Source organism: Cynocephalus volans, chromosome 15, assembly GCF_027409185.1.
Source record: "Cynocephalus volans isolate mCynVol1 chromosome 15, mCynVol1.pri, whole genome shotgun sequence".
NCBI lineage: Eukaryota > Metazoa > Chordata > Mammalia > Dermoptera > Cynocephalidae > Cynocephalus > Cynocephalus volans.
This window is the reverse complement of record NC_084474.1, coordinates 12,657,754-12,685,577: the sequence shown is the minus strand read 5'-3', so window position 1 is coordinate 12,685,577 and position 27,824 is coordinate 12,657,754. Positions and strand designations below refer to the sequence as shown.

Below are 27,824 nucleotides of genomic sequence, written 5' to 3'. Positions count from 1 at the left end.
GGGCGGGCGCGCGCGGAGCCGGCGGAGGGAGGCGCGGCGCCGGGTTGGCGCGTACGCGCCTGAGCGCGCGCCCGGTGGGGCGGGACGGGCCAGGATTTACCTCTCGCACGCCCTTGGGCCGTGGCCGGGCCCCCGCTCTCCCTTCCGCTGAAGACGTGCTGTGTGCAGAGCCGGTGTATGTGCGGTAATAACATGTCTTCTCCGCTGCCCGCCATCGTGCCCGCCGCCCGGAAGGCCACCGCCGCGGTGAGTGGCGGCGGCCGGGGTCGGAGCGGCCCACCCGGACCGCAGCCGGCGACTGCCCCTCGCGCGGGGTTGGCATCGCAGGCGGGCGGGGACGCTGCTCCCCGCCCGGATTGCGGTGCGGGTGGTCGGCGCGGCCGGGCCTGTTCTGTGTGGGGACAGCGCTGGGGTCGCGGCCGGGCGGGAGTGTCAGCCCCTTCCCCCAGGCCTCTGCGTCGCGCGGGGAGTGCGGCCCCAGCCCCGAGGGGCGGGCGGTAGTGGCTTTCTGGCAGGTTTTTGCCTAGTCTGTGGATGAGGGAAATCTAAGTCCGCAAGCAAATCGGTTTATGGGCTTACCTCGCACCCCTATCCTAAACGAACGAAGTTTGGGGATTTAGTGTCTTGTAAGGTCAGAGGTGCTGTTTTGTGGGAAACTTGTGTATGAAAAAACTTCTTTTTGTCCTCGGAAGCTTTTTTTCGTGATGGAAAAATTCTACAGTATACATGAGACTTTCATGGTTTGACTTAAAGAGACAAACTACTTCTCTTAGAATATGAAAATTTGCACTTGAGAATGTTTTAACTGGGACCTGTAAGTGCTAAAACCCCGCATCAGTTATCTTAGGAACTAAAGGGAAAGAAGCTGATTTCGTATTTTTGCCATTTAAAAAAGGCCTACAGAGATTAATTTGCCGAAGGTACTGTTCTGTAATTTTGTTATAGGTTTTAAGAATCTTCATCTCGTTTTCCACCTTAACCAAAACTAGTGTAACTATTCTGTGTGGGCTTATTTAGGCATTGCTTGTTAATCTTTCCTCTTCTCTTCTAGGTGATTTTCCTTCATGGATTGGGAGATACCGGGTAGGTACCATGATTCGTAACAGTGCTGAAATGGGGTCATGCCCCTGTGCTTACCAGGTCAAAGGTTTAATGTTTAAGAACGCTGGAATTGTATCAAAAAGGACTGCTAGTAATATTTCCTACAGTCCAGTAATAAGATGCAATCTTTTCAAAACCCCTTTATCATCTTGAATTTATCATTTTTCAACTCCTATTTCTGGAACATATTAAAATTGCAAACTCCTTCCTAGCTGCTTTTGGTATTGGATACCAGAGATCAGTGGAATGTTTGTAGAGATAGTGTGCAATTGAGAGCTTTCCAGGGGAGTTAAAATTTCAGAGAAGGTTGAGGAGAACTCGTTAAGTAGTAGTAGCAACATAAGGCATACATCTTTCTGAATGGCAGATTAGATAGATGTTCCCCTAAAAAAGAAAATCAGTTGAAGGGCAAGGGAGGCAACTCAAAGATTTATTTGATGTTTATCGATAAATTTTGTTGTGCTAACTTTAGATATATCATTTATCTTTTACTCAGGCTTTTTCCATATTGAGAGGTTTTTGCTTTTGTATTTAAATCCGTGGTTATCTGTGTGAAACTTAGGTAAAATATGAATGTTGTTAAATTGCAGAATTGGAGGAAAACTGAAGATAAGTTTTGGTAAAGTAGCCCAAACTACTAAATTTTCTTTTAAATGAGGCATTGGTCTAGATTACGTTTTGTATTGTTTTGATTCTTTTTGGCGGCTGGCCGGTAGGGGGATCAGTACCCCTGACCTTGGTGTTATACAACACAGCACTCTCTAGATTGGATTTTAAAAGTGATTCTTCTTATTCTTACCTACAGCGTCAAGGTGCATAACACATAGCTTGTCTGGAGGTAGAGAAAGGTTGCAGGATCCTTTCTGGCGATCAGGTCATCTTATGAAAATGGCAGACTTATACTGCTCAGTGGAACTCAAATAGCAGAACCTGTTTCATAACCAGTACTTTCTTGGTGCTGCTAGCCGGGGAGAAGGTTGCTACCCTGTAACCTTGCCGATAACAGGAGCTTTTAGGCTTGAAGGAACAGTACAAGCAAAAAACAAGCTTCAGGGTAGGCAGATTTCTCTGTGGACTCCAATTTAGCCAGATTCCACAGACTGAAATTAAGAGTGAAAATGATGAAGAAAATCAAGATCAGATTAAGAACACAAAGAGCATCCATGTGGCATCTTGACTAAGAGTTAAGTTTATAAAAAAAGTTAAAGGCTTCCAGTTTGAAAATACTTTGTGAGATAGCACTGAAGAAAAACTGACTCTAGACTGATTCCATGAATAAATGATGAAACTCAGAACCAGTCAATCTGACAAGTGGAAATTTAATAGTTTAAAATACTTTTGGAGAATGCATCTGACCACCAAAGTGTTCTTATTCATGATGTGTAATAAATCCAGAAACTAATATTCAAAAAAATATGTTATAGACCATAATGTATTACATGCCATCACAGTTTTCCTTTCAAAATAAAAATAGCTTTTGTTAAGATTTTGAAAATGTTCCATTTGTATTGTAAAAAAGTGAAAAATGCAAATATGTTGGAGAATGAAAATGAGTTGAAATCCCACAACCCAGAGATAACCTATTTTTTATAGTATTTAAAAAAAGGTTTTATTTTGAAATATTTTCAAATTTGTGAAAGAGTGGCAAGAATAATACAGATTTCTCAATACCCTTTACTCAAATTTACTAGTCCCTTTCTCTAACCAGTATATGCTGTTTGTTGAATCCTTTGAGGCTAAGTTGCAGATACATGATTTTTTACTTCCATATATTTTAGCATATATCTCCTAAGAATAGAGTCTCATATAACCACAGAACAGTTATCAAACTCAGGAAATTTAACATTTAAGATTATCGAATATACTACGTATTCAGACTTTGCCAGTTATCCTTTTTAGCAGTCCCTTCCCCCTTGCAATCCAGTTCCCAGTTACACATTGCGTTTGATTGTCTTGCCTCTTCTATTCTGGAACAATTCCTCAGCTTTCCTTTGACATTTTTGCAGAGAACAGGCTAGTCACTCAGCTTAGGTTTGTTTGATACTTCCTCATGATTAGATTCAGTTTATGCATTTTTGGTATGAATACTATATATGCAGTGTGTCCAATTGCATTACATGAGAAGACAAATGATGCTATTTGTCCCATTATTGATGTTAACTTGGATCACTTGATAAAGGTGGTATCTTCCAGGATTCTCTACTGCGGTTATTTTCCCTTTGTAATTAAAAAGCAGGCTGTAGGGAGATACTTTGAGACTGCAAATTGTTCCTCATCAGACTTTCACCAGATATTTTTAGCATCCATTGATGATTCTTGCTTGAATCAATTATTACTTCAATGTGATTTTCTAACGCTGTCATTTCTTTTCTGTTTATTAGTTTGCCCCTCCCCATTTATTTAGTATGCACTCAGATTTATTTAATGGGTTATATTCCCTTACTGTTATTATGTTTTTAAATTTTTTAACTTTTTCTTTTAAAATAATTTCAAATTTACATAAAAGTTACAGTTCCATACACCTTTCACCCAGATTACCCAGTTGTTAATATTTCTGAACTATTTGAAGGTAAGTTGCAGATGTATTGTCTTATTACTCCTTAATACATTAGTGTATATATATATTTTTTACTATAACAAGGATATGCACATTTATTTGTTCAAATAACTAGCATATAAACTGAATAACAGATGAATAACAAAATACTCTGTAGAAAGTAGGGCTTCTAATATTCACAAAAACTGGATATGTAAAACCTATTAAAATTTACATATTTCATTTTATAACCTCTACAGTTATTTGAAATACTCTCTAAAGTCTTCCAAAAGCATGCAAATATCAAATTGATTTCAACAGAGGTAGATGAATAAACTTTTCAAAGGCAAATTAATTTCTAAGCAAATCAACAAGTCCACATAATAAAAATAAATCAAGAATAGAAATTAAATACGTAAGTGTAGCAACATAAATTGCATTAAAAAAATCAATAAAACAATGTAAACACAAGGGCACTTCAAAAAAAGTTCATGGAAAAATAGAACTGAAAGATAATGAAAATCTTTCTGTGAACTTTTTTTTGGTGTGTTTACATTTTTCCTTTTTTTCTTTTGAAAGACTAAGATCATAGAAAGTATGTTCTCTTACCACAATAACAGAAGGAAATTTAGAAAACTAAATAAACAATGGGTGAAAAGAAAAATCACAGGGAAATTAGAGAGTACTTTGAGATAAAGATCAAAGTGCAACATATCAAGATTTATAGGATACAGGGCTCTCAGTGTGTACTTTTAAATCCAAGGACACCCTCATATAACCACAGTATAACCATTAATCAAGAAGTTAACGTTGATCCAGTACTACCATCTAATCTACCAACTCCATTCACATTTCCTTGATTTGACCCATTGAGATACATAATTTACATATCATAAAATTCACCTGAGCACTGGGAATTTTTGGTTTAACTTAATACCATATTTCCAGAGTAGAACAGTATAGGACATGTAGTCGCACTAAACATGAATTTGTTGAACAAATAAATGAATTAAATGAGGAATTAAAGGACAAGACAGATAAGGATCATCAGTCACCAAGTGTATTAGTTTCCTAGTGCCACCATAACGAGTGATCATGAACTACATGGCTTAAAACAATAGAACTTTATTCTCACAGTTAAATAGGCCAAAAGTCCAAAATCAAGATGTCAGCACTCCCTCTGAAGGGCCTAAGGGAGAATCCTTCCTTGCCTCTTACAGTGTCTAACAGCTCCTGGCATTCCTTGTCTTACAGCAGCATGCCTCCAATCTCTGCCTCTGTCTATGCATGACCTCTGCTGTGTATCTGTGTCTTTTCCTTTTGTGAGGACACCAGTTATTGGATTTGGGCTCACCCTAATCTAGTATGATCTCATCTGATTAATCTAGGTTTCTGAATACATTATTAGGTTCTGCTTAATTGAAGCTCTGTGTAGAATTTTTTAATCTTGAGATTTTCATAGACTTTGAAAATATTCAAAACGACTGGACACAGGTTGGCCATGCTTTTGTATTAATATGGTTGGAGTCAAAGATTTTTTTATAACCTGTGGGGACTTTTGAAATCATCTAGTACAGCCAGCTCAGGTTATGGATGGGATAACAGTACTAAAAAGGCATTGATTCACATACGATAGCATGCATCAGGATCACCTAGAAAGGCTTAGTTGTTGGGCCCCACTGTCAGAGTTTCTGATTCAGTAGGTCTGGGATAGGGCCCAGGATTTGCATTTCTAACAAATTCCCAGATTATACTAATGTTACAGATCTGGGGAATCACACTTTTGAGATCCACTAAACTGAGTGAACAGTGTGAGGCCAGACTTTTAGACAGTAACAGAGTAACTAGAACCCAATATTCCTATTTCTTTTTCTCATGTAAGGGTTCTTAGTATTTCTTGGGTAGGACAGAGGTTGATAAACAATGGCCCACAGTTCAATTATGTCCTGCCACTTACTTATTGTTATTTATTATGATATCATTCACATACTGTAAAATTCACTATTTTAAAGTGTACAATTCCGTAGTTTTTAGTATATTCACAAACTTGTGCAACCATCACCACTATCTTTCTTTTGGGGCCACCTTGTCAATATGGAGACCCAAACCCATGACCTTGGTGTTACTAGCACCACAACAAGTGAGCTAACCAGCCAGTTTTCACCATTATCTTAATTCCAGAATGTTTTCAACATCCCCAAAAGAAACCCCACACCGTTAGCAGACTACTCATTCTCCTCCTTGGTAACCACTAATCTCCTTTCTGTTTGTACGGATTTGCTTATTCTGGACATTTCATATAAATGAAATCAGACAATATTTAGTCTTTTGAGTCTGGCTTCTTTTACTTAACGTAATGTTTTTCAGGTTCATCTGACTGTGCAGTTGTCTCAGCTACATTTGTTGAAAAGACAATTCTTTTCCCATTGAATTGTCTTAGCACCTTTGTCAATTGACCATAAGTGTAATGAACTTTGAGTCTGATTCATTGATTTATATGTCTATCTTTAGGTCATTACCACATAATTTTTATAATGTTGCTTTGTCATAGTTTTGAAACTGGGAAATATGAGCCTCTCACTTTTTCTTTTTCAAAATTGGGCTCCTCTGGATTCCTTGCATTTCCATGTGAATTTTAGCGTGCCAGTTTCTGCAAAAAAGCTAGGTAGGGTTTTGACAAAGAATTGCATTGAATCTCTAGACCAATCTGGGAATTTCTGCTGTCTTAACAATACTGTCTTCCAATCAATGAACACAGGGTGTCTTTTTATTTATTTAGATTTTTAATTTCTTTCAATGATGTTTTGTAGTTTCAGTTTACAAGTCTTACATTTTTAAAAAAATCTATTCCTCTAAATATTTTATTATTTTGGATGCTATTGTAAATGGAATTTTTTAATTGATTTTTATTTTTATATTGTTCATTGCTAGTGCATAGAAATACAGTCATGTATCAGTTGATGACAGTGATATGTTCTGAGAAACGCATCCTTAGGCAATTTTGTCATTGTGCGAACATCATAGAGGGTACATGCACAAAGTTAGATGGTATAAACCCTGCTTACTACACATCTAGGCTATATGGTATAGCCTATTCGTCCTACATGAGTTATGCATTGTGCTATGACATCACGATGGCTTTGGTGTCACTAAGTGATAGGGAGTTTTCAACTCCATTATAATCATGTGGAGCCCGTCATATGTGCAGTTTGTGGTTGACTCAAACATTGTTATACAGTGCATGACTGGACACTTTTTTTGTATATTGATCTTGTATCCTGAAATCTTGCTGACCTCATTTATTAGCTCTTAGAATTTTTTTTGTGTGGATTTCATAGGATTTTCTTTATATAAGATAATGAAATACTGAGATCAAAAGATCATGAGAGAGAGACTAACTGCTAACTTTCCAATCAAGATCCTTTTTATTTCTTCTTGTCTAATTTCCTTGGCTAGGATGTCCAGTAAAGAGATGTACTATACTGATTGGCTTTGGTATGTTGGACCACTGTTGCATTCTAGGGATAAATCCCACTTGGACATGGTGTATAATCCTATGCTGCTGAATTTGGTTTGCTAGTATTTTGTTGAGAATTTTGTATCTATATTCCTATGGAATATTGTTCTGTTGTTTTCTTTTCTTGTAATGTCTTTGTCTGGTTTTGGTATCAGGGTAATAGTGGCCTTATAGAATGGATTAAGAAGTATTCCCTCCTATTTTGGGGGGGATGAGTTTGGAAAGGATTGGTGTTAATTCTTTTGTAATCATTGGTAGAATTCACCATGAAGCCATTCAGTCCTGGGCTTTTCTCTGTGGGAAGTGTTTGATTACCAATTCAATCTCTTATTATAGTTCCATTTAGATTTTGTTTCTTATTGAACCCATTTTTGGTAGTGTCTGTCTTTCTAGGAATTTATTTCATCTACGTTATCTAATTTATTAGCATATAATTGTTCATAATATTCTCTTATAATTCTATTTGTCAGCTTAGTAGTAATATCCTTTCTTTGATTCCTGATTTTAATAATTTGAGTCTTCTCTCTTTTTTTCATAGTAGTCTAGCTAAAGGTTTGTCATTTTATTAATCTTTTCAAAAAACCAACTTTTGGTTGAGTTCATTTTTTTCTGTGGCTTTTGTATTCCTTATTGCATTTATTTTTCCAATATTTGTTATTTCTTACTTGCTTTGGGTTGTTTATTTTTATTTTTTCCTAGTTTTTTTTAAGGTGGAAGCTTAGTTTATTGATTTGAGGTCTTTCTTTTTAAATATATGTATATACAGCCATAAATTTCTATCTAAGCATTGTTTTTGCTGTATTACATAAGTTTTAGCTGCCACTTGTTTTTCCTTATATGGTTAGAAAAATATAAAAATAATTTAGTGACACATGAAAATTATATGAAACTGAAATTTAATTTTATTGCATCACTGCCATATCTATTTGTTTACATATTGTCTATGGCTACTTTTATCCTGGAGTTGAGCAGTTGCAACAAAGACCTTCTGGCTCACAATTCCTAAAATACTGACTATTTTGGTCCTTTACAGAAAAATGATTATTTACCCCTATTGTAGAATTAAAAAAAAAAAATTATACTATGAAAAACTGAGCTTTTCATTATAATTTTTACCATATGTGAGAGTTAGAGCTATATACCATTGGGGTAATTTTCCTGAAATGATATCTATCATTTGATTTGCTAGTGGTTTCCTATCAGCTACATGATGAAATTCAAATACATGGCACAGCAATCAAGTCTCTTCAGGTGGTCCTGACCTAGCTTTTACAGATCCTGTGGTTGTACTAATCCATACTGTACTGTTTATCATTCCCCAAATATACCTACATTTCTGTTTATCCAAAAATGTCTTTAACTTCTCCTCATCTCTGATTTTTAAGTATTCTTTTAGCATAATTTATCAATATATATCCAAAAGCCTAAATTTTTTATGTATCTTTTGTGACTCTACCATTTTTAGGAATTTTTCCTAAAGAAAAAATTATGTCTGCAAACATTCATTTATAAGAATGGACAATTAAAAATGTAGATATAGTATAGTCCTGTAAAGACAGAAGCATATTCACCAAAATGTTAATGATTGTTTTTCTTTTTTTTTTTTAATAATTGTTTCTTGATTGTGCCATTTCATGTGTTTTTCCTTTTCTTCCCTTGTTTGTCTTTCCCTCCCTAATTGTAATAAGGAATAAAACCCACTACAGTGTGTATGTGTATATGTGTGTCATGGGGAAACCATGACATACACAGCTGAAATTAATCTCTTCCTCCTCTTTCATATTTTGACATCTTCATAAGTTTTTGGTATTATAATGTATTTATATCTTGTTTCTCCTACCGGACTGTAGCTTCACTGAGAACACAATTCATATCTTGGTCTTTGTATTTTTCATGCATGTAGAATGTTTGTTTTTTTAAAAAAATTTCTTCTAGTTTTTTTTTAAACATATCTTCTGTTATAAAAAAAGGCATTTTCTTGGGCTATTCCATTGGGCTAGTGCTGTTGGCCAAAAACTGTGTATATTAGGGGGAAGACAGTAGTTTGTGTGGTTAAAACATGAAGTAGTTAAAGAAACAACATGTCTTAGGGAAAAGTACAAAATAGATATGAATAATTAATATTAATAATTGTGGGATTACAGTTTTGGGCACAAATAGTTGTAGAATCATGAATAGTCAAGTTTTAATGTGAAATATTGCTGCATTGTCTATATATTTGGGTTGAATAATTGAAAGGCAGCTACTCAACAGAGCCAAGAATTAGTGAGTAATCTAAAAGGCCTTTGAACTGCAGTTCAAAGAGTCTATATCCTAAAGCTCTTGTACTTTACCACAGTGGACTCCAGTTTTTTTATTCTTAGCCAGATGTATATATGCATATATGAGAACTACAAAAGGTCATAAGAATTTAGAAAGCTAGCAGTATAGAACCCTTTGGTATGGAGAAAATAGCCAAGGTTTTATGTATTAAGAGCAATTCTAAAATAAACATTAAATTTTAAATTTTATTCTCTTTCTCTAGTCACCACTAATTTAAGTCTTTACTTCTCAATAAACTTTATAAAGTGGCTTCACTTTGTAAAATATAAGGTAGTGGGGCTGTCGTCCACCTTAATCAGCCATGTTAAGTCAAGCTTTTATTATGTTTAGTATTGTTTTAAGGAACATAATTGAACCTATATTCCATTTTGGACTCTAATAAATAGATGGAAAATTGTTTTATAAGTGTGATTTTTAGTGGCTGTGCATTCTCAAAACTATAATTAGCTGAAATAATACCATGATGTTTTGGGCTTCTTTAGTTATCCCTTAGGTCATTAGCACAAATTCTGAAATGGAAAATACAGTAATGATACACTTAGAAATTGAAAAAGATGAAAACTGGAACAATATACATAAAATCCTCATTGGCAGTGACCATGGAAAGAACATTTTTGTTGTTGAATCGTATTCCATTGTGTGGCTGTGCCATATTTTATTTATTCATTCATCATTTATTTGATGGACATTTGGATTGTTTCCAGTTTGGGTCTGAGTAATGCTGCTAAGAACATTGGTGTACAAGTTGTTCATATGTTTTCAGTACTTTTGGGTAAAGACTGAGGACTAGAGTTGCTGGTTCATATGGTACCTTCATGTTTACCCTTTTGAGGACCTGCCAGACCATTCTCCAAAGTGGCTGCACCATTTACATTTCTACCAGCAGTGTATGAGGGTTCTGATTTCTCCCCATCATCTTTTATAGCCATCCTGGTGGGTATAAAGTGGTATCTCATAGTGGTTTTGATTTGCATTTCCTAATGAGTAATGATGTTGAGCGTCTTTTCTTGTGCTTATTAGCCATTTGTATATCTTTGCAGAAATGTCTATACAAGTTCTTTGCCTATTTTTAAGCGGGCATCTTTTTAAAGAAAAAAATTTGAAGTGAAGTTCACATAACATAAAAGTAGGCACTTTGATGTGAACAATTCAGTGGCATTTAGTACATTCACAGCATGCAACCATCACTACTATCTAGTTCCAAAACATTTTCATTAGTCCATGAAAACATTCCAAACTGATTAAGTAGTTACTCCCCATTACCAGCTTTCCCTGTCCCTTGGTAATCTCTAATCAGTTTTCTGCCACGATGGATTTGCCTATTCTGGATATTTCATATAAATAGAATCATACAATAGGTGACATTTTGTGTCTGGTTTCTTTCATTTAGCATATTTTTGAGATTCATCCTTTTTGTGGTAGAATAATATTCCATTGTGTATATATTATATTAGCCGTTCAACTTTTTATGGACATTTTAGTTGTTTCCACCTTTTAACCATTGTGAATAATGCTACTATGAACATTCATGTACAAATATTTGAGTACCTGTTTTCACTTTTCTTGGGTATATGCCTAGGATTGGAATTGTTGGGTCATATGGTAATTTTGTGTTTAATTTGTTGAAGAACAGCCGACCATTTTACATTCCCACCAGCAATGTACATTGCTTCCAATTTCTCCATATTCTCACAAATTTTTGTAATTTTAAGTTTTTAAAAATTTATTTTTAGGACTGATTGATTATTCAGTTGGTTAGAGCGCAGCCTTGTAAGGGTTTGGATCCCCATATCAGCTAGCCACTAAAAATATTATTATTATAGCCATCTTAGTGGGTATGAAGTGGTATCTCACTGTGGTTTTGATTTGTCTTTTCTTAATGACTAATTGTGTTGAACATTTTTTCCTGTGCTTGTTGGCCATTTGTATATCTTCTTTGGCTAAGTATCTCTTTAAGTCCTTTGCCCATTTTTAAATTGGGTTGTCTTTTTATTTGTCAGTTGAGTTCTTTACAAATTATGAATACTAGACCCTTATTAGATATATGATTTGCAAATATTTCTCCCATTGTGAAGGTTGTCTTTTCACTTTTTTCACAGTGTCCATTGAAGCCGACAGTTTTTAATTTTGATTTCCAATTTATTTTCTTTGTTGATTATGCTTTTGGTGTCATATCTAAGAAACTGTTGCCAAGTCCAAGATCACAAATATTTATGTTTTATTCTAGGAATTTTATAGTTTTATCTCTTATATTTAAGTTTTTGGTCCATTTAATTTTTATATGGGATGTGAGGTAGCAGTTCAGCGTCATTCTGTTGCATGTGGATATCCACTTGTCCCAGCTACATTTGTTGAAAAGACTATTCCCCATAGATTCATTTTGGTACCCTTTTCTGAAATGTTGACAGAAAATGTGAGGGTTTATTTCTGGATTCTCAATTAATTTATATGTCTGTTTTTACTTCAGTGCTACCGACTTTTGGTTACTTTTTTAGTAACTTTTGAAATTGGGAAGTGTGAGTCCTCCAACTTTGTTCTTTTTTAAGATTATTTTGGTTATTTTGGGTCTCCTGAGTTTTCATATGAATTTTAGAATTGGCTTGTCAGTTTCTGTAAAGTCAGCTGGGATTCTGATAAAGATTGCATTGACTCTAGATTGATTTGGGGAGTACTACCATCTTAAAGTATTGTCTTTCTGTCCATGACCATGGGGTATCTTTTCATTTATACAGATCTTTAATTTCTTTCCATATGTTTTATAGTCTTTAAAGTCTGTAACACAGGTACACACCCATATACACACGTGAACTCACACATAGAAACACACATATACACATGGGCTTATACACACATAGAACTCCTAGAATAGCCTGGCTCAAAATTAGTGTTATGTAAGTGTTCCTGTTAATACTGTTGTTAATCTTTTTATATGTCTTTAACACTTTTGGGGGAGGTGGATTAAAACAGAAAAATAGTCAACAGATAAGTATTTAATATTTATTTCCAGACTATTTTATACAAGTTACTTCTACCTTATCCTTTTTTGTTTTCATTTTTGGCGGTTGGCCAGTGCTGGAATCCAAACCCTTGACCTTGGTGTTACAAGGCAGTGCTCTAACTGACTGAGCTAACTGGCCAGGCCTACTTTATCCTTTAGTAGAGATAACATTTTCAAAGTATCAGGTTATAATGTCAAGTGTGTAAATAAGCTGGAAACTGTCTGTATAGTTTTTTTTTGTTTGTTTGTTTTTTGTCACATCTGTATCTGTTTCTTGATTGGAAAAAATCAGAAGGAAATACATCAAAAGATTAACAGTTCATTTCTGGCTGGAAGGATTATGATGATTTACATTTTTTCAACTTTTCCTGTATTCTGTTTTGAACATGTGTATATGTTCAACATGTTTTCAGGAAAGAATATTAACAAGTTGTTTTTAATGTGTAGTAAGCATAGAGATATTAGACAACTGATTTACTTTATTCTTCTGACGCTCTTTTCTTCATATAAAATGTGAATTATATTATCTGTCTTGCCTACTTTATGGGTATATTGTTATAAAGTTATAAAGAGATAAAAAAAATCTATATTTTGGGAATTGTAAAGCTCTGTGGAAATCTATGAAGGAGCACACATTGCTGTTGAGAAATGACAAGAGATCATCTTTATCCACAGGTAGAGCTTAAAGAACAGCCAGTGCATTGTTTCTAGGTTCATGGTGTTGTCTTAATAGCATGGATGGTCCACACTTTAAAGATATTTTAAGGAGTTAACATCTATCCTCACAAAAATTTTAAGTATTATTCTACTATCAATATATTGAGATTTAAAACAGTATCTAATAGCATTATTCAAATAATTTTTTCACCAGGCACGGATGGGCAGAAGCCTTTGCAGGTATCAGAAGTTCACATATCAAATATATCTGCCCGCATGCGTGAGTATTTTTGATTTTCAGACTTGTGATTCAGTATCTGGAGAGGAACAATTGGGATAACTTTACGTTTCCAGAAAAGTGTTTGAATATAGTCGAATTTCTTAAAACTAAAATGGTCTCTTGGTTAAATTGAAATTTTTTTGTTCTTTTTTCTTTGTTATTGAGAAATTTAAATTATTGCTCTCTTGGAGGTCAGTTGAACTTAAAGCCATAAATATTCTTTGAAACATACAAATATCTGTAAAGTTCGAAGGATATTTGTGGGGTATCTCAAGGGGATTTATGTCAGATTTGTGAGAAATCTTTATTATGTTGAAAACACTCTTGAATTTTATCAATTAGAGGTAGTGTGATGTACTGTGGAAAGAACCCAGGCTCTGGAGTCTCATAGATTTGGCTTCAAATTCTGCTTCTGAAAATGTTTGTGGATGTCAAAAAGAAACTAGTAAGTTTTAACCAAACTCAGAAAATCAATAAGATTGGCAAGTTTTAGGTCAAAAGGTTGCTGAGAAGCAGACAGCCATGGAGAGGACAGAAGGGATTTGGATCATGCTAGTAGGTTAGTAACTCATCCGCAGAAGAGGTAGTAGCAGTAGAGGTGAGACAGATAGGTGAATGTGAACGAGGGAGTGGGAAGAGGAACAATGTATGAGAAGGTTGGGTAAGAAAACATTCCTTCCTCTTTTTATCCTGAAAAGAGGGTCTGTTTTATTACCTCTGCTACAACTAATACTGTGGGTAGGGTTGCTCTGTCTTCTATTATTCTGCTCAAGCAAGACAGGATTCTTGATTATATTGGGATTTCTGCTATATTGTTATTTGTCCCAAGATTGAGTTGCTTTAAGGCTATTTACCAAGCTAAAGAAGTTTGTGTTCTCAAAGAAATTTTGATAAGGTTTTGTAACCTCTAAGGTTGATTTATTTAATGAATCAGGAGATATAGTTACAGAGTACTGACTTTTCTTTCCTTTTGTACCTAGCTAACTTCAGATTATCCAGCATATTTTTCATCACAGATTTGAACTGGGTGTAAAGGAGACTTAGGCAAATCTTGTACCTCACTTGTTTGTTTAGAGGTCTCTTAGTTGAGCAAGTACATAGCTAAGAACTAGAAAATAAGCAAAAATGTAATCTGAGCATATGGGAATTGATGCTATAGTATCTGTGCAATAAATTGCTCATGGCCTTAGTTCCTTACCAGAGTCTCATGTTTTATGCATTTCCAGCTGTCTTGGTTCCTGGTTTCTCTTCTCATGTTTGAGAAGTTAAAAAGTTTTAAGGGTGTTTCAAAAAGGAAGACATTTTTATTTGCCAAGTTTAGTCCTTTGCAGCTGCTGCTTTGTCTTCAGAACACATTTGGAGGGTGTGGAGAAAGAACTGTACAGGGTGGGTGCGGCACAACAGCTCGTATGTTAAAATTGTAGCATACAGTTTTGTGTGAGTCTCAAGTAATTATCTCTTTTTGATTGATGTAATTTATCAGATTTTATGCTTTGTTATTCTTATTTTGCTATTTTTTTCTTTTCCATGTAGGCCAGTTATGCCCGTTACGTTAAATATGAACATGGTTATGCCTTCTTGGTAAGTAAGAATTTACTTATTCAGTAAGAACTTTTCATTTATGTTACTTAGTCTTTTATCAGAAGTGCTTTTACATACTGTAATTTTTAATTACTATTTAAAAATTGCAAAGTTACATAATTAAATTTAAACTTTATTTATTTTAAGTTTTTATAGTTTAGATTTGGGGGTAAACTTAAAGAGCTGTGCAAACAGAGAAACAGGAAAGAATGGGTTAATAGAAATATTGTGGCAAAATATCTCCATTGCTTGGTAAACTTGTTGATTTCAGTAACCAGTCATTTGCATGAATCCATGTGGCATACACTCTGATTAAACCACAGCCTCTTCACTCTTCCCACTTCTTGCCTTCCTGGTGAGGTGGCTGTGTTTTAAGGAAACCACCTGTCTTTTAGCCCTCTCAAGATATCCTCACATTCCCTGTGCACTTTATGATAAGAAAGTAGGGTCGATCTCTCATTCCTGTGTGCCACTTCCAGATTATGATTTCTCATTGCTACTCCTGCCATCAGGTCTTTTGAAAAATTATAACTTTGACACCTTATTGATAGTTTCCTTTCCACTCCAGCTCCTGCCATTATTTTATTGACCACAGAATCCAATGTAAATGGCCCTTGCACAGCCTTGACTGGCTTGTTACTTCTTTGACTTCTCTTTCCTGGGAACTTTTTTCTTCTCATTTCTTCTCTTTTCTTTTCTTTTTTCAACTTTACTCATCCGCAGTCACTTCTTGGGCCTCGAAATCTGGAGCTGTCTCATGTTTGAAGTCACTTAATTCAAACCAGACTACTAAGCATAATAATTGTTCATCCTTTGACTTTGCCTCCCTCTTCCACGCTATTTGTTCTTAGACTTCATCAGGACCTCCAGTCTGTTCTGTTCCCGTCCCCTCTACTTTTCCCACTCATCCATAACCCACTCCTGTACTTTCTTTTTTACCCACTTTAGATTCCTTGGCAACTTCTACAAGTTTCTGCCCATCTTGGCCTTTGGTTCTTTCATCTTCTCTCTGGCAAAATCCACATCCCAAAACCAAAATTCCTACCTAATGTTGCTGGAGACCATAATGTTAGCATATAACCAGATAGAAAAGTAGAAAGGGCCAAAGCAAGGCTTCCCTTGGTTTCTGGTTTAAGATATCTACAATGTATGATGAAAAAGTTTTGCAGAATATGGATAGAGAACAGTATAAATACCTATGTTCAGTAGGTATGAGTATCTTACATGCAAGATTAACATGGTAAAGAAAAGTAACCATTTCATTGGATTGACTTCAGATGCAATAGAAGAGGAAATGAATAGCTAGAATTTACTGCAAACTTTTCAGGATTGTGGTTAAGATTTCAGCCTGGGTGTAAGATTGGACTATGTCATTTCTTAGGTTGTTCTCACCCTAAAATTATATGACACTGTGACATTTTAACATTAGAATCTGTATCTAGTTGGAGTGAAAGGAATATACAGAATGTCAGATTCACCTATTCATATTTTAATTTGAGTTTCATGTTCTACAGAATATCTCTGGTTAGTCCTTTTTATACAAACTGCCATGAGTTTAGTAAAACATACTTACCAAGAATAAATTTTCTTAGAATCAAATGGTTCTTTTAAGATTTTGTCTTATTTTCCAGGTTTGATATTACTGGGCTTTTACCAGATTCACATGAGGATGAACCTGGAATTAAACAGGCAGCTGAAAATGGTAAGTATAGAAAATTTTTAAAAAGACAAAGCATTCTTAAATGTTTTTAGTAGCTTCATTGCTTGTATTGATACTGATTAAATATTAAATGGGTATCTGGTCTCAGGAAGTAGTGCTGTTTCTATCCTTTTTGGTCACTGACTAGCTTGTTTGCCATGATGTCCACATGGACTCAGCTGTCTGTGGTCAATGGAGGTGAGCTGGGTGGGGAGGAATGATAGCTGTCATGCTTCAGCTCTGTCAGATATATCACAGTTCTTCTTTACTTTATATCTGCAAATGGAGAAAATAGAATGTTTAATAGTTATGCCCAGTTATCTTCATTAAGGAGATTTGAAGGATGAAAATAATGATGTAATGATAATAATCAATGAAAATGATAATGGTTAATCATAATGGTTAATAATAATCAATGAAAATGATAATGGTTTAGTGTGGTGATAATAATAGATACTACTGATTAAGCACTTAGCTATTTACAAGCTAGGTGTTTCTTGTACATTACCTCATTTTACAGCCCTGTGAAGTATTTGCTCTGCTTTACAGAATCTCCAAAGCCTGTTCTCTGGTTAATACTACATTCTCCTTTATGAACATGATAATTCTGTTGGTTTTGTGGGTGAAAACCTAAAGAACACTAACTTGCTGGGAGATAACTTAGTTTTTAAAAATGCATGGAAGCGTTCTTTTCTTTTACACGTATGTACTGAAAGATTTCCCAGTATGAGACCAGGATTGACCTCAGAATAATCTGGGTGGTAACTCCTGGGTATGTGTGGGTAGGAATTGGCAAAACAGATTTGGTCATGAATAGGTAGTTGCAGAACTGAGGCAGTGTGTACCTGGGGAGTCAGTACCCTGCCCTTTCTGCTTTTATATTTGTTTGAAGTTTTCCAAAACAGATTAAAAACCAAAAGCCAGTAAGATCCTTTTAATCTGTTTTAAAAGAACTATTAAGATCTTTGAAGCAGGGAAAATACATTCAAAAGACATCAGATGTTTGGGAAAGTCAAACCAAGAACGCTGACTTTTTGGATCATCAGGAAGTAGATCAAAGCTGGAATCCTAGAGCTAAGATTTTGTTTAAAAATAACTGATGACAACAATATGTACTCAGGTATGGGAGTGAGTGCTAGATTCTGTGGAAGACGGAGGGGCTGGGCCCTGTGGAGAAGACAGGTGGGCCTGGTGAGTTCCAGGATGGAAAATTCTGTCCTATTGATAGCGTTGGCCTATGAACAACTTGTCATTTCTTTCCTCTCCGAAGTGATGAATTACTGGAGAGAATTAGGATCAGAGTTAGAGCTAAGAAAAAAAGGACCAAGAGAATGTGCTGCTCAACCCAGAAGGGTGTGCTCAGGTTAGGTTCTCGGGAGTACATAGTGGCCTGGCCTTTAGGTAAAAAGTGATTGAAACTAGAACTCACTACTCCACAGTTGGCTGCTGTCATTGTAGTTGTTAAAATATCTTTAGCTCAGCCAGTTGGTGTAACCATAGGGAGTAAAGCTTTGTGAAACTGAGGGAAAATAGTCCCTGCAGCTCACACGCAGCAGGCCCCAGCACATTCCCACTCCTCCCCACCCTCCCCACAGCTGGGCTGTTTCTGCCCCTTCTGCATCTTCTTGTCTTCAGCTGGAGCTTTGCAGTCTCCTCTAAATAGATCCCTCATACATGTCCTCAACAGTTCCTTTATTTCTTAAGCCTCCTGTACTTGTCCCTAACCATTGTTCATGCCCCAGTTGGAGTACCCCTTGCTTTTCACACTAATTTCAACTGAGAACTAACCTTAATATAAAACAAAAATAACTTTTAATTTGGACATTTTGTTTTTGTTTTTAAGACTAGCCAAGTGCAGTAGTGATAAGAGGGGGAGAGAAGAACCAGGAGTTTGATCTGTGACTGTGAACAATTAATTGAGAGAACTCACTACCTTTGGACCAGCCCGAGCATTTGTTTTTTTTGTAGTGTTCTAATAAAAGCAGATTTGGGGGGTTTTTTTGATAAACAAGGAAATATAAAGTTGGAAGTTTTGATCTTAAAAAGTTGAGACTTTGCTCATATCTAAAAAATAAAAAGATAAATTTTTAAAATGTACAGTTATTCCAGAAACCCAGGACTTATTATGAAGAAAAAGGGAATTAATTCCAGGAGTTATCAAGTTTTATATTTATATGATGTATATCAAAGTATTTTGCAGAAATAAAAGTACTCAATTTTTATGCAATTAGTTACTGGCCGTAGGAAATATTAATGTTGTGATTTTGTTTTTAATAGAAGAAACAGTTTTAAACACTGTAAATCACAAACCATGTAATCCACTTCATTACATACAGTTTTAAAATGACAGCTTTTAGGTACAAATGCCTCTGGCTCATTGAAGAGAGAGAAATATAAAATGTATATGAGCAGAATTAATTATAGGTAAAAGAATCCATCTCTTGATGAGAGAAAGAACAACTGTTAGAAGGTAAATAATAATAAATTATTGAAGTTTTAGTTTAAGCAGCACCTGCAAAATCTGAGAAATTTCATAGTGAAAATACATTCTAATTTTGTATTTTAATGCGTGCTTCAAGTTTTCACTCATTTTCACCTTGAATATACTTCATGCTTTTCTATTATTAATTTATTCTTATTTTGAATTGTATCAATGGGCTTAATTTTGAAAGTATTGATGATTAACTTTCATGTTTTTAGTAAAGGCTTTGATAGATCAAGAGGTGAAGAATGGCATTCCTTCTAACAGAATTATTTTGGGAGGATTTTCTCAGGTAAGATAATATTTGGGTGGTATATCAGTAACATCAGTATATTTATCTGGAAGTCTGTGGTTTCAATCCTTTTTCTATGGAGGAGTTCTTTTTTTAGAAGATGTTATGGATTCTTGACTGATATTCTTACCTTTAATGCTAATTAAGTTTGGATGGACTAGAAGTAATTAGTTTGTATTTCATACACTTGATTGCTTTTCTAGTTTTCTATCTCTTTAGTGGTAGCCTTCACCTTATAGATTGCCTTCAAAGTCAGTTTATTAAGTAAATTGATTGGAACCTGGAATATATTTTCTTAACCGTAATACACATGCAGTTAGGTTTCTAAGTTACTATAGTGTACCCCTTTAATTAAACAGAACTCTAATAACACAGGTGTAAATCCCTTGTTCTAGGAGACTACTGATAGGAATAGTAAAAAGACGAGAGGATTTCTTTCCTTTTTATGTAAAGTAGGTTTTAGATATAAATATGTGATGTTTATTTTTGGCACATTTCTCCCTCTCTGCACTTTTTCTCCTATCTTCTATACTTTTTCTACAGACACTGTTTTCTCATATTGACTTTATATCTTTACTTTAGTTTATCACCCATTCCTAGAATGCTCTAGTGTGTTATTTATAGATCTTCTAAATCAACAAGTTATTGTTCAGACTACCTTAATTAGGGAAATGTCAGAATTCTGGAATCATTTAGAAGATAGAATCCAATAGAAAGATAAGTTGTTGGGCTGGTGGTTAGCTCAGGTGGTTACAGTGCCATTTTGTAATAGCAAAGTCAAGGGTTCAGGTCCCCTTACCGGCCAGCTGCCAAAAGAAAAAAAAAAAAAAGGGAAGAAGAAAGATAAGCTTTTGATATAATACAGTAAAAAGGTGTTATGGATTTGATATTCATTGAAATTAACAGATAATGTACATTATGACATAAACATGGGGACAAATATTATGTTTGACTCAAAATAGGTGCACATAGGAGTCTGTATATTTGAGATTCATTGCTTATAGTGTACAGAAACCAACTCCTAATACCTTAAGCGTGAGGGAATAAGTTACAAGTCCGTGGCATCATATCAAGGAAACTGAGCCTGAAGATGAAGCAAGGCCTCAGGAAGTAGCCAAGACATGGGAAGTCATCAGAACTTTCTCTCCATCTTTTATTTCTGTTTCTCTGCTCACCTGCTTCATTTGCCTTCAATCAGTGGTTGGCCATCTCAGCTTTTGCAGCTCAAAGCTTTTCCAGCTCTTGATTTTGCATGTTACATTTCCAGTCACACAAGGAGACTGACTGGCAGTCACTGAATCCCAATTCCACAATCCTGGGAGAAAGAACATCACTGGGGTGAGAAAGAACCTCATGTGGCGCAGTGACCCATAGGCAGGGTCAGAGTGATGGGGCATCTAGATGGCTGACAGGAGCACAGCTCCCAGAATGCAGGGTGTGGTTAGCAGGGTCGGCGGATCTCTAAAGGTGTCTGCTGTGTAGCCCTTATGATCTTGAATTCCTGTTTTAGAAAATAATGCCACTTTAAGATTAGATTGGATGTTATGCCAAAGACTTTTCAGAGGAGAAAATGATAACTGTAAATTCAGAATATTCCTAAAGCATGTTGTAAATCCAGCAGTTTACTGTTAACTGTATCTCAATTCATCAGGCAGTGGGTATGTTCTCTTTGGTGTAGAGAACATGTCCTTTAGGACACGGTAAGGTGTGTGTGTGTTTCCACTATTTGCTTGATTTGACTTATCACCCACCCAGTTTGATTTTTTTATGAACATCATTAAAACAAGATAGCTGTTAAGTTCCTGTTGGCAGAGTTGTGTTCTAATGACTTTCCCTGCTTGTCTTTCCAGGGAGGAGCTTTATCTTTATACACTGCTCTTACCACACAGCAGAAACTGGCAGGTGTCACCGCACTCAGTTGCTGGCTTCCACTTCGTGCTTCGTTTCCACAGGTAGCCTGGTTGATGCACACAATATGAGATTACCAAGCTAAAAGGTAGCAGATAATGTTGTGCAAAGAGTAATCCTTTTTTTTTTTTTAACTAATAAGCTTTATTTTTTCGAGCAGTTTTAGTTCACAGCAAAATTGAGCTGAAAGTACAGAGTTCCCTTACACTCCTGTCCGCATACATGCACAGCCTCTCCCACTATCAACATGCCACAGCACAGTGGTACATTTGTTACAGTCTGTGAACCTGCATTGACACATTATTGCCACCTAAAGTCCATAGTTTACATCAGTCAACCTTTTTAAAAGAATTTTCTTAGACTTTTGTGATGTCTTACTAGACTTTAGTCTGTACAGGCTTTAAGCTATGTACTGTTTTTACTGTGGATTGCATAGAATGGAATAAGAAATAGCCTTATATTGTCATAAATCTTACATTTGAAGGGTTTAATACATTTTAGGATATATGTGAAAATCAGGGCTATTTTTAACACATAGAAATAATATTTTTGAATGTTCAATATATGCAGTGTTTGATAGCAGAATTTTAGCACAGAATAGAATTTCTAAATATTCAACAGTGAAGCAATATAGCACACCTGAGGGGTGTGGCATTACTTTATTTTCAAATTCATTTTTAAATCTAGGTTTTGTCTTGTCGCTATGTAGTAACTCTTTGGTGTCTTGTGCATAGTAGGTATTGTTTATTAGTCCTCTTATTTAAATCAGTTCAATAAAAGCTGGGGAGAACATGATTTACCTAATGCATGCTTATAGTCATTGATTACCTCTCATGTCAAGACACTGTGAAAATAGAAAGGTGAAATTAGATATAATCTGCTTCAAGGAGCTGATTCATTGGGAAGACATAATACAAGGTAGGGTGATCATATATACTATAGAAGTTTAAATAAAGGGATGGGGGATTATAGGGATGGAAGGAATTTTATGTCTTTGTCCAAACATAACCTATATTGTAGGTTACAATACAACATGTTGTATGTGTGTATCTAATCTACAGTTTTAAATGCCTGGCATAATGCTCTATGCATCTGACTAAATAATACTATTTTGTTTTGTTTTTCGCAGGGTCCTATCAGTGGTGCTAATAGAGATATTTCTATTCTCCAGTGCCATGGAGATTGCGACCCTTTAGTTCCCCTAATGTTTGGTTCTCTTACTGCTGAAAAGTTAAAAACATTGGTAAATCCAGCGAATGTAACCTTTAAAACTTATGAAGGCATGATGCACAGTTCATGTCAACAGGTAAAGTATCTTGAAGCATTGACCAGAACCATAGTGGCAACTTCTTCCATGTGATAGTTTTAAGATAAATAAATAACATTTGACTGCTTGGGAATTTAAAGGAATTAATTAATGAATTCATATTGAACCATAGATTAGCAAGTCATTAAAGTTTATTCAATTTAACTCAACAATTATCTACTGATTACCTATTACATGATTCAAAGCTGAATAGTAAACATTCCCTTTTATTAAAATTTATGATAGATTAATTAAAATTTAATAAGGAAGAAAGATGTATATCCAAGTAACTGTATGGAAAGCAGAATATGACGTGAGTTGTGTTACAAGTTTTTTAAAAGTACCCTGAACCCTGTACTGGCCAGCTGTGAAATAATAAATAAATAAAAAGTACCCTGAAAAACTGAGAAGGGTGAGATTAATTTTATCTTAGGATGAAAGAGCTAGATTTTGAAGAATGGGTAGGATTTGGATAGCGAGTGTGCAGAGAATGGACTGCAGGACAGAAAACAAGCTGTCCAGTTTATGTCTTATGAAAAGCTGGGTCTCATAGGTCAGAAGACAGGGAGCAGAGACTCAGTTGTGGAGAGCTTTTACGTTGTGCTGAGGGAGACTCGTTCTCTAGGCAGCAGGAAGCCATCGACATTTTTGATTGAACGGAGATGTGATCTGATCTGCATTTTGGAGACAGATGAGACAGAATCCAGTAGGGTTTAGAAATTAATTCTATGGGGTAAGAAAGGAGGTATGAGAGAGGCCTCAGATTTCTAGCTCAGATGACTAAGAAGATGCCATCATAAAGTAGGTGCAGGAGTGGTTTTCAAGTAACAGAAAGGAGATAAAATTCTGGGTTTAGTGAATTTATTTGAATTGTTGTACCCTCATGATATTAAGATAGGATGTTGGAAATACTTGTCTGAAGCTCAACTATAAATAAAGACTTGGGATTATTACCAGTATCATTGATTAGAGAAAAATTATTGTGGAAGAACATCATGAGAAAAAAAACAGGGATAGAACTTTGGGGGGATACATTTAGATTTAGACTAAGGAGAAAAGGAGTGAGATGTTGAGAGTATGGGAGGAGAGAATTTCAGAGTGGTGGGAGCAGTGGCATATGTTTCAGAGGAGGATTAAGGAGAAATAGACCAGGAGGAAACCATCCATTATTAAGCCACTGTGTGTCTGGATGTTTGAGGAGGTAGAGATAAACTGTAGTGGATTGTGTGAAGTGGATAGGGAAATGAGGAAGTAGAGACGACATGTATAGACCTTTCTGAAAAAGTTTTGGTAAAAAGGGAGAAGAGGTAAAAGGGTAGTCTCTTTTGGTAAAAAAGGGAGTCTCTTTTAATGAGATGGGAGAAAGACCTGTGAGTCCAGTGAGGGAGTAATAAGATGCAAAAAAAGACGATAATTCATAGGGAGAAATCTTAAAGGGATCATATAATAGAATTAAGTCCTGCGATGGGTAGTGCTTGCTTTAAAAGAGGAGAAAATCACTTTTAAATCAAGAAAGAAGAGGATGAATGAATATAAACAGAAGGTGTCAAGATGGAGAAGAGAGTACTTGGGAGCACACAGATGCTCTTTATCTTTTCACTAAAGTGGGAGATGTGTTCACCTGATAAAAATGAAAGGGGCCTGGATAGGGTTGGAAGCTTGAAAAGGCCTAGAATAAAGATTGATTGCTAAGCAGTGAGGTGGTCCAAGCTAACACTGTTTTACAACCACTCAGCCTAGTTAAATCATTTGCTTTAGGGATAGAGAGAGTGGGTAATAATTTTATTTATTCAGAAAGACAAGGGGGCCTGGAATCGTAGACTGTTCCCCTACTGATATAAAGTACTGATTCCAGAAGTGGGAGAGAGGGGAGGTGCTGAGGGTCTGGAACAGTGGCTTTTCTTATGCGATTTGCATCACAAGTACCCTGGAGCTTCATAAAGCTCTATAGATGAGTCCTTGTGCAGCCACATTTGAGGACACTGGACTGAATGAGCAGGAGCAAAAAGTGAGGAGAGGTGGGACAGCAGGAGGGTGTTACAGGAAACTTTCAGGACTTCAGGCATTGTAAAATAGGACAGTTTCATGCTGTGGCCCTTTCTGAGTGACTAAGTTGTAAGGTCAAAGGTTCCCTGCATTGCTATTTTGTGGCAGTGAAGCTAAGGCCTTCATATACAAGAGCTTATAGCAGGAGGTAGATTTCAGAGATGTGTGAAAACTGTGAGCCAGATGCAGGAGGACTCCAGGAGAGGGTTTCTTCTATCATCAATCTTTGGTGTATTCATGTTCACATATTTCGAGGCCTATCTTAGGTATATGCTCTCTTTCAAATGGTTAGTTGTATATATAATTCTTTATGAATGGTACAAAATAGTTTATGCTATGGATTTAGCATTTCCTTCTAATGAGGGAATGGTAAAAGATAGGCCTTTTCACTGATACTTAGTTGTAATTGTACTTACACTGAGAAGTCTCAGTAGGTACTGTCACTTTTAAATCTCCCCACCCCCCAAAGTTTTATTTTGTTCAAGTATAGAAAATGCAGATCATTTTCATGGAATTAGATAGGAGCTGTTATTTCAACGTACAGTACTAATCATCATAGAAAATACTATGAAATTTCTATTGGACCCTCATTTTTATGTCTTTTTATTTAATTGTACAAATGTGTTTTCACCTTACTTATGCACCATGGATTTAGTTAGTGGCATTTTAGTGGGGATTTAATTTCTGATTTATATAACTACTTATTAAATCACTTTATTCCAAACAGGAAATGATGGATGTCAAGCAATTCATTGATAAACTCCTACCTCCAATTGATTGATGTCACTAAGAGGCCTTGTGTAGAAGTACACCAGCATCATTGTAGTGGAGTATAAACTTTTCCCGTGCTCAATCTTGAAAATTCTGTTTGCAGTGTTAAAATGTTTTGCAAATACACGCCAATGACACAGACTAAATAATGTCTCCTCATGGGAAATTTATGATCTTTTAAGTTTCTATACATGTTATTTGTATATGATCCAGAATATACTAGTATTAAAATAGGTGAAGCAACTAGCTTCTTTTTCTCAAATGTAATTCAACAAAATAATACTGCAACCAGATTTTTTATTACATCATTTGAAAATTACTAGTATGCTTAATGAAAATTTGTTCAGGTATAAATGAGCAGTTAAGATATACATGATTTATGCATGCTGTGACTTAGTCTATGGATTTGTTCCAAAATTGCTTAGTCACCATGCAGTGTTTGTATTTTTATATATGTATTCATATATATGTGAATCTGATTGTAATACATAATAAGAATGAGATGGTATTACATTATTCCTAATAATAGGGATAATGCTTTTAAGTGTCAGTAAAAAGTAATAATGCTTCCTTCAATTAATGTCCCTTTTGTTTGGGGGACCAGGCTTTTCTTTTCCCTGACATCATTTCTGCTTTGTATTCTTTTCTCTGGTAAGGAAAAACAGTGTGTTCTTTCTTTCTTTATTGTCCTTCATAGCAAACCAAATATTGCCTCCCTGCCATAGATACCTACTGTCGATACATGCTGTTGTTTGACATTCTGAATCACAGACATGATATTAAAATTTATTTATATTTTATAAAGAAACCAGATATTACTTAAAACTTCCTGCACCACTTATTTCAAATAACTGTACCTTAGTCCAAATTTACACTTATTTGGTTTTTAGAATCTTTAATCCAGGTAACAGAGGAATAATTCGGTGGTTTTATTTTTCTGCAAGCAACTGAAAGGATAATTAGGTCATCTTCTAGTATGTTTTGAAATATTTAAGACTGATCTTCAAAAACTAATTTCTAAGATGATTTGGTATCTTTGTAGCATAGAGTTTAAGTTTACTTATTTTGTACATATGTTTGAAACCAACTACTGTAGAAAATCAGCAATCCATTAGAAAATTTTGCTTTACTTTTATCTGCCAGTAAACTTATTTGAAATTTTCACTTTAGTCAAATGATTTTTTAAATTAGGTTTTTTAGCAATCGTTTTATTTTAAATAAACGAAATTTCCAGATTAATGATCAAAATTATTTCAAAAACAAATCCATGGGTAATAAAGGTTAATGAGAACCTGTATGGATGGTGTAGGTACATCCTTAATATATAGCAAAAACATATGCTTTATAATTCTGAACTGTGTTAATTTTTCTGCTGTATTCCAAATGACCGAAACAATGTTAAGAATGCATCTTTGTAAACAGGTGCTAATAGATAATGGAAATAATTTAGTAATGGACTATGTAAGGTGTTAATAATGAAGCCATATGTTTATGTCTAGATTTAAAAGTTTTAAACAATCATTTACTAAGTCGTTTTGCATTACCTTGAAGAACATAAACTGTTGTTTCAGTTATACAAATCAGCAAGATCTTATTTATGGTAAGAAATATTCCATTGAAATGTTGTGCTGTAATGTGGGGAAAATGTAAATGTTTTTCACGGTTCTATCAATGTGAAGTAAAATTTAATTCTAATTTTTTTGACTTTTTTTGAGTATTATTTTAATTTGCGTTTACTTTGAAAAGAATGTCTGCAGTGAAGGAGGAAGACAACAATGTAATCACAAGAGTATACCCTTGGAGAGAAATTTTATTTTAAAGCCAGGTTTATTGAGGTATGATTTATATACAGTAGAATGTACCATTTAAGTGAACAGCTCTTTGAATTTTGACAAAAACATAGTCATATAAACATCACTACAGTTAAAATACAGAACATTTTTATCACTCCAGAAAGTTCTGTCAGACTCCTTTCTAGTAAACTCTTTTCTTCCCCAACCCCAAGTAATCACTGTTTTATTTTCTGTCCCTACAGTTTTGCATTTTCCAGAACGTCAGCACATAGCCTTTTTAGTGTGGCTTCTTTCACTTAATATAACACATTGGTTATCTGTCTGTGTTGTTGCTGAATATTGCTGAATGGTATTCCATTATATGGCTGTTCCTTATCCACTCACCAGTTAATGGACATTTTAGTTATCTGAGAGCTCCAGTTGTGTTGCAGCTACAGCTCTGAAATAAGAAAAAAAAAAGTCACATCTAAGTACTACCCATCCAAACCTATTTTTCTACAGTTTCTAGAATTTGAAATGAGTGTTAAATTGTATC

General features: G+C 35.2%; 1 protein-coding gene across 1 annotated transcript; it reads left to right on the top strand.

Annotated features, from left to right (window-relative positions):
• Positions 1 to 17: 17 nt before the first annotated feature.
• LYPLA1 (lysophospholipase 1) lies at positions 18 to 27,191 on the top strand. The gene is made up of 9 exons (XM_063079342.1): positions 18 to 246; positions 1,052 to 1,083; positions 13,346 to 13,411; positions 14,945 to 14,992; positions 16,624 to 16,694; positions 19,392 to 19,465; positions 21,316 to 21,417; positions 22,503 to 22,679; positions 25,453 to 27,191. Exons 1-9 carry the CDS (start codon positions 178 to 180, stop codon positions 25,504 to 25,506), a joined length of 693 nt encoding a protein of 230 aa, XP_062935412.1. The 5' UTR covers positions 18 to 177; the 3' UTR covers positions 25,507 to 27,191.
• The last annotated feature ends 633 nt before the right edge of the window (positions 27,192 to 27,824 follow it).

Bases quoted from the DNA above. Each gene is read 5' to 3' on its own strand.
- LYPLA1 (XM_063079342.1), top strand. From the start codon at position 178: ATGTGCGGTAATAACATGTCTTCTCCGCTGCCCGCCATCGTGCCCGCC. The intron at 1,084-13,345 runs GTAGGTACCATG...TTTTTTCACCAG, and splicing joins CATGGATTGGGAGATACCGG to GCACGGATGGGCAGAAGCCT. The intron at 19,466-21,315 runs GTAAGATAATAT...TTGTCTTTCCAG, and splicing joins TTTTGGGAGGATTTTCTCAG to GGAGGAGCTTTATCTTTATA.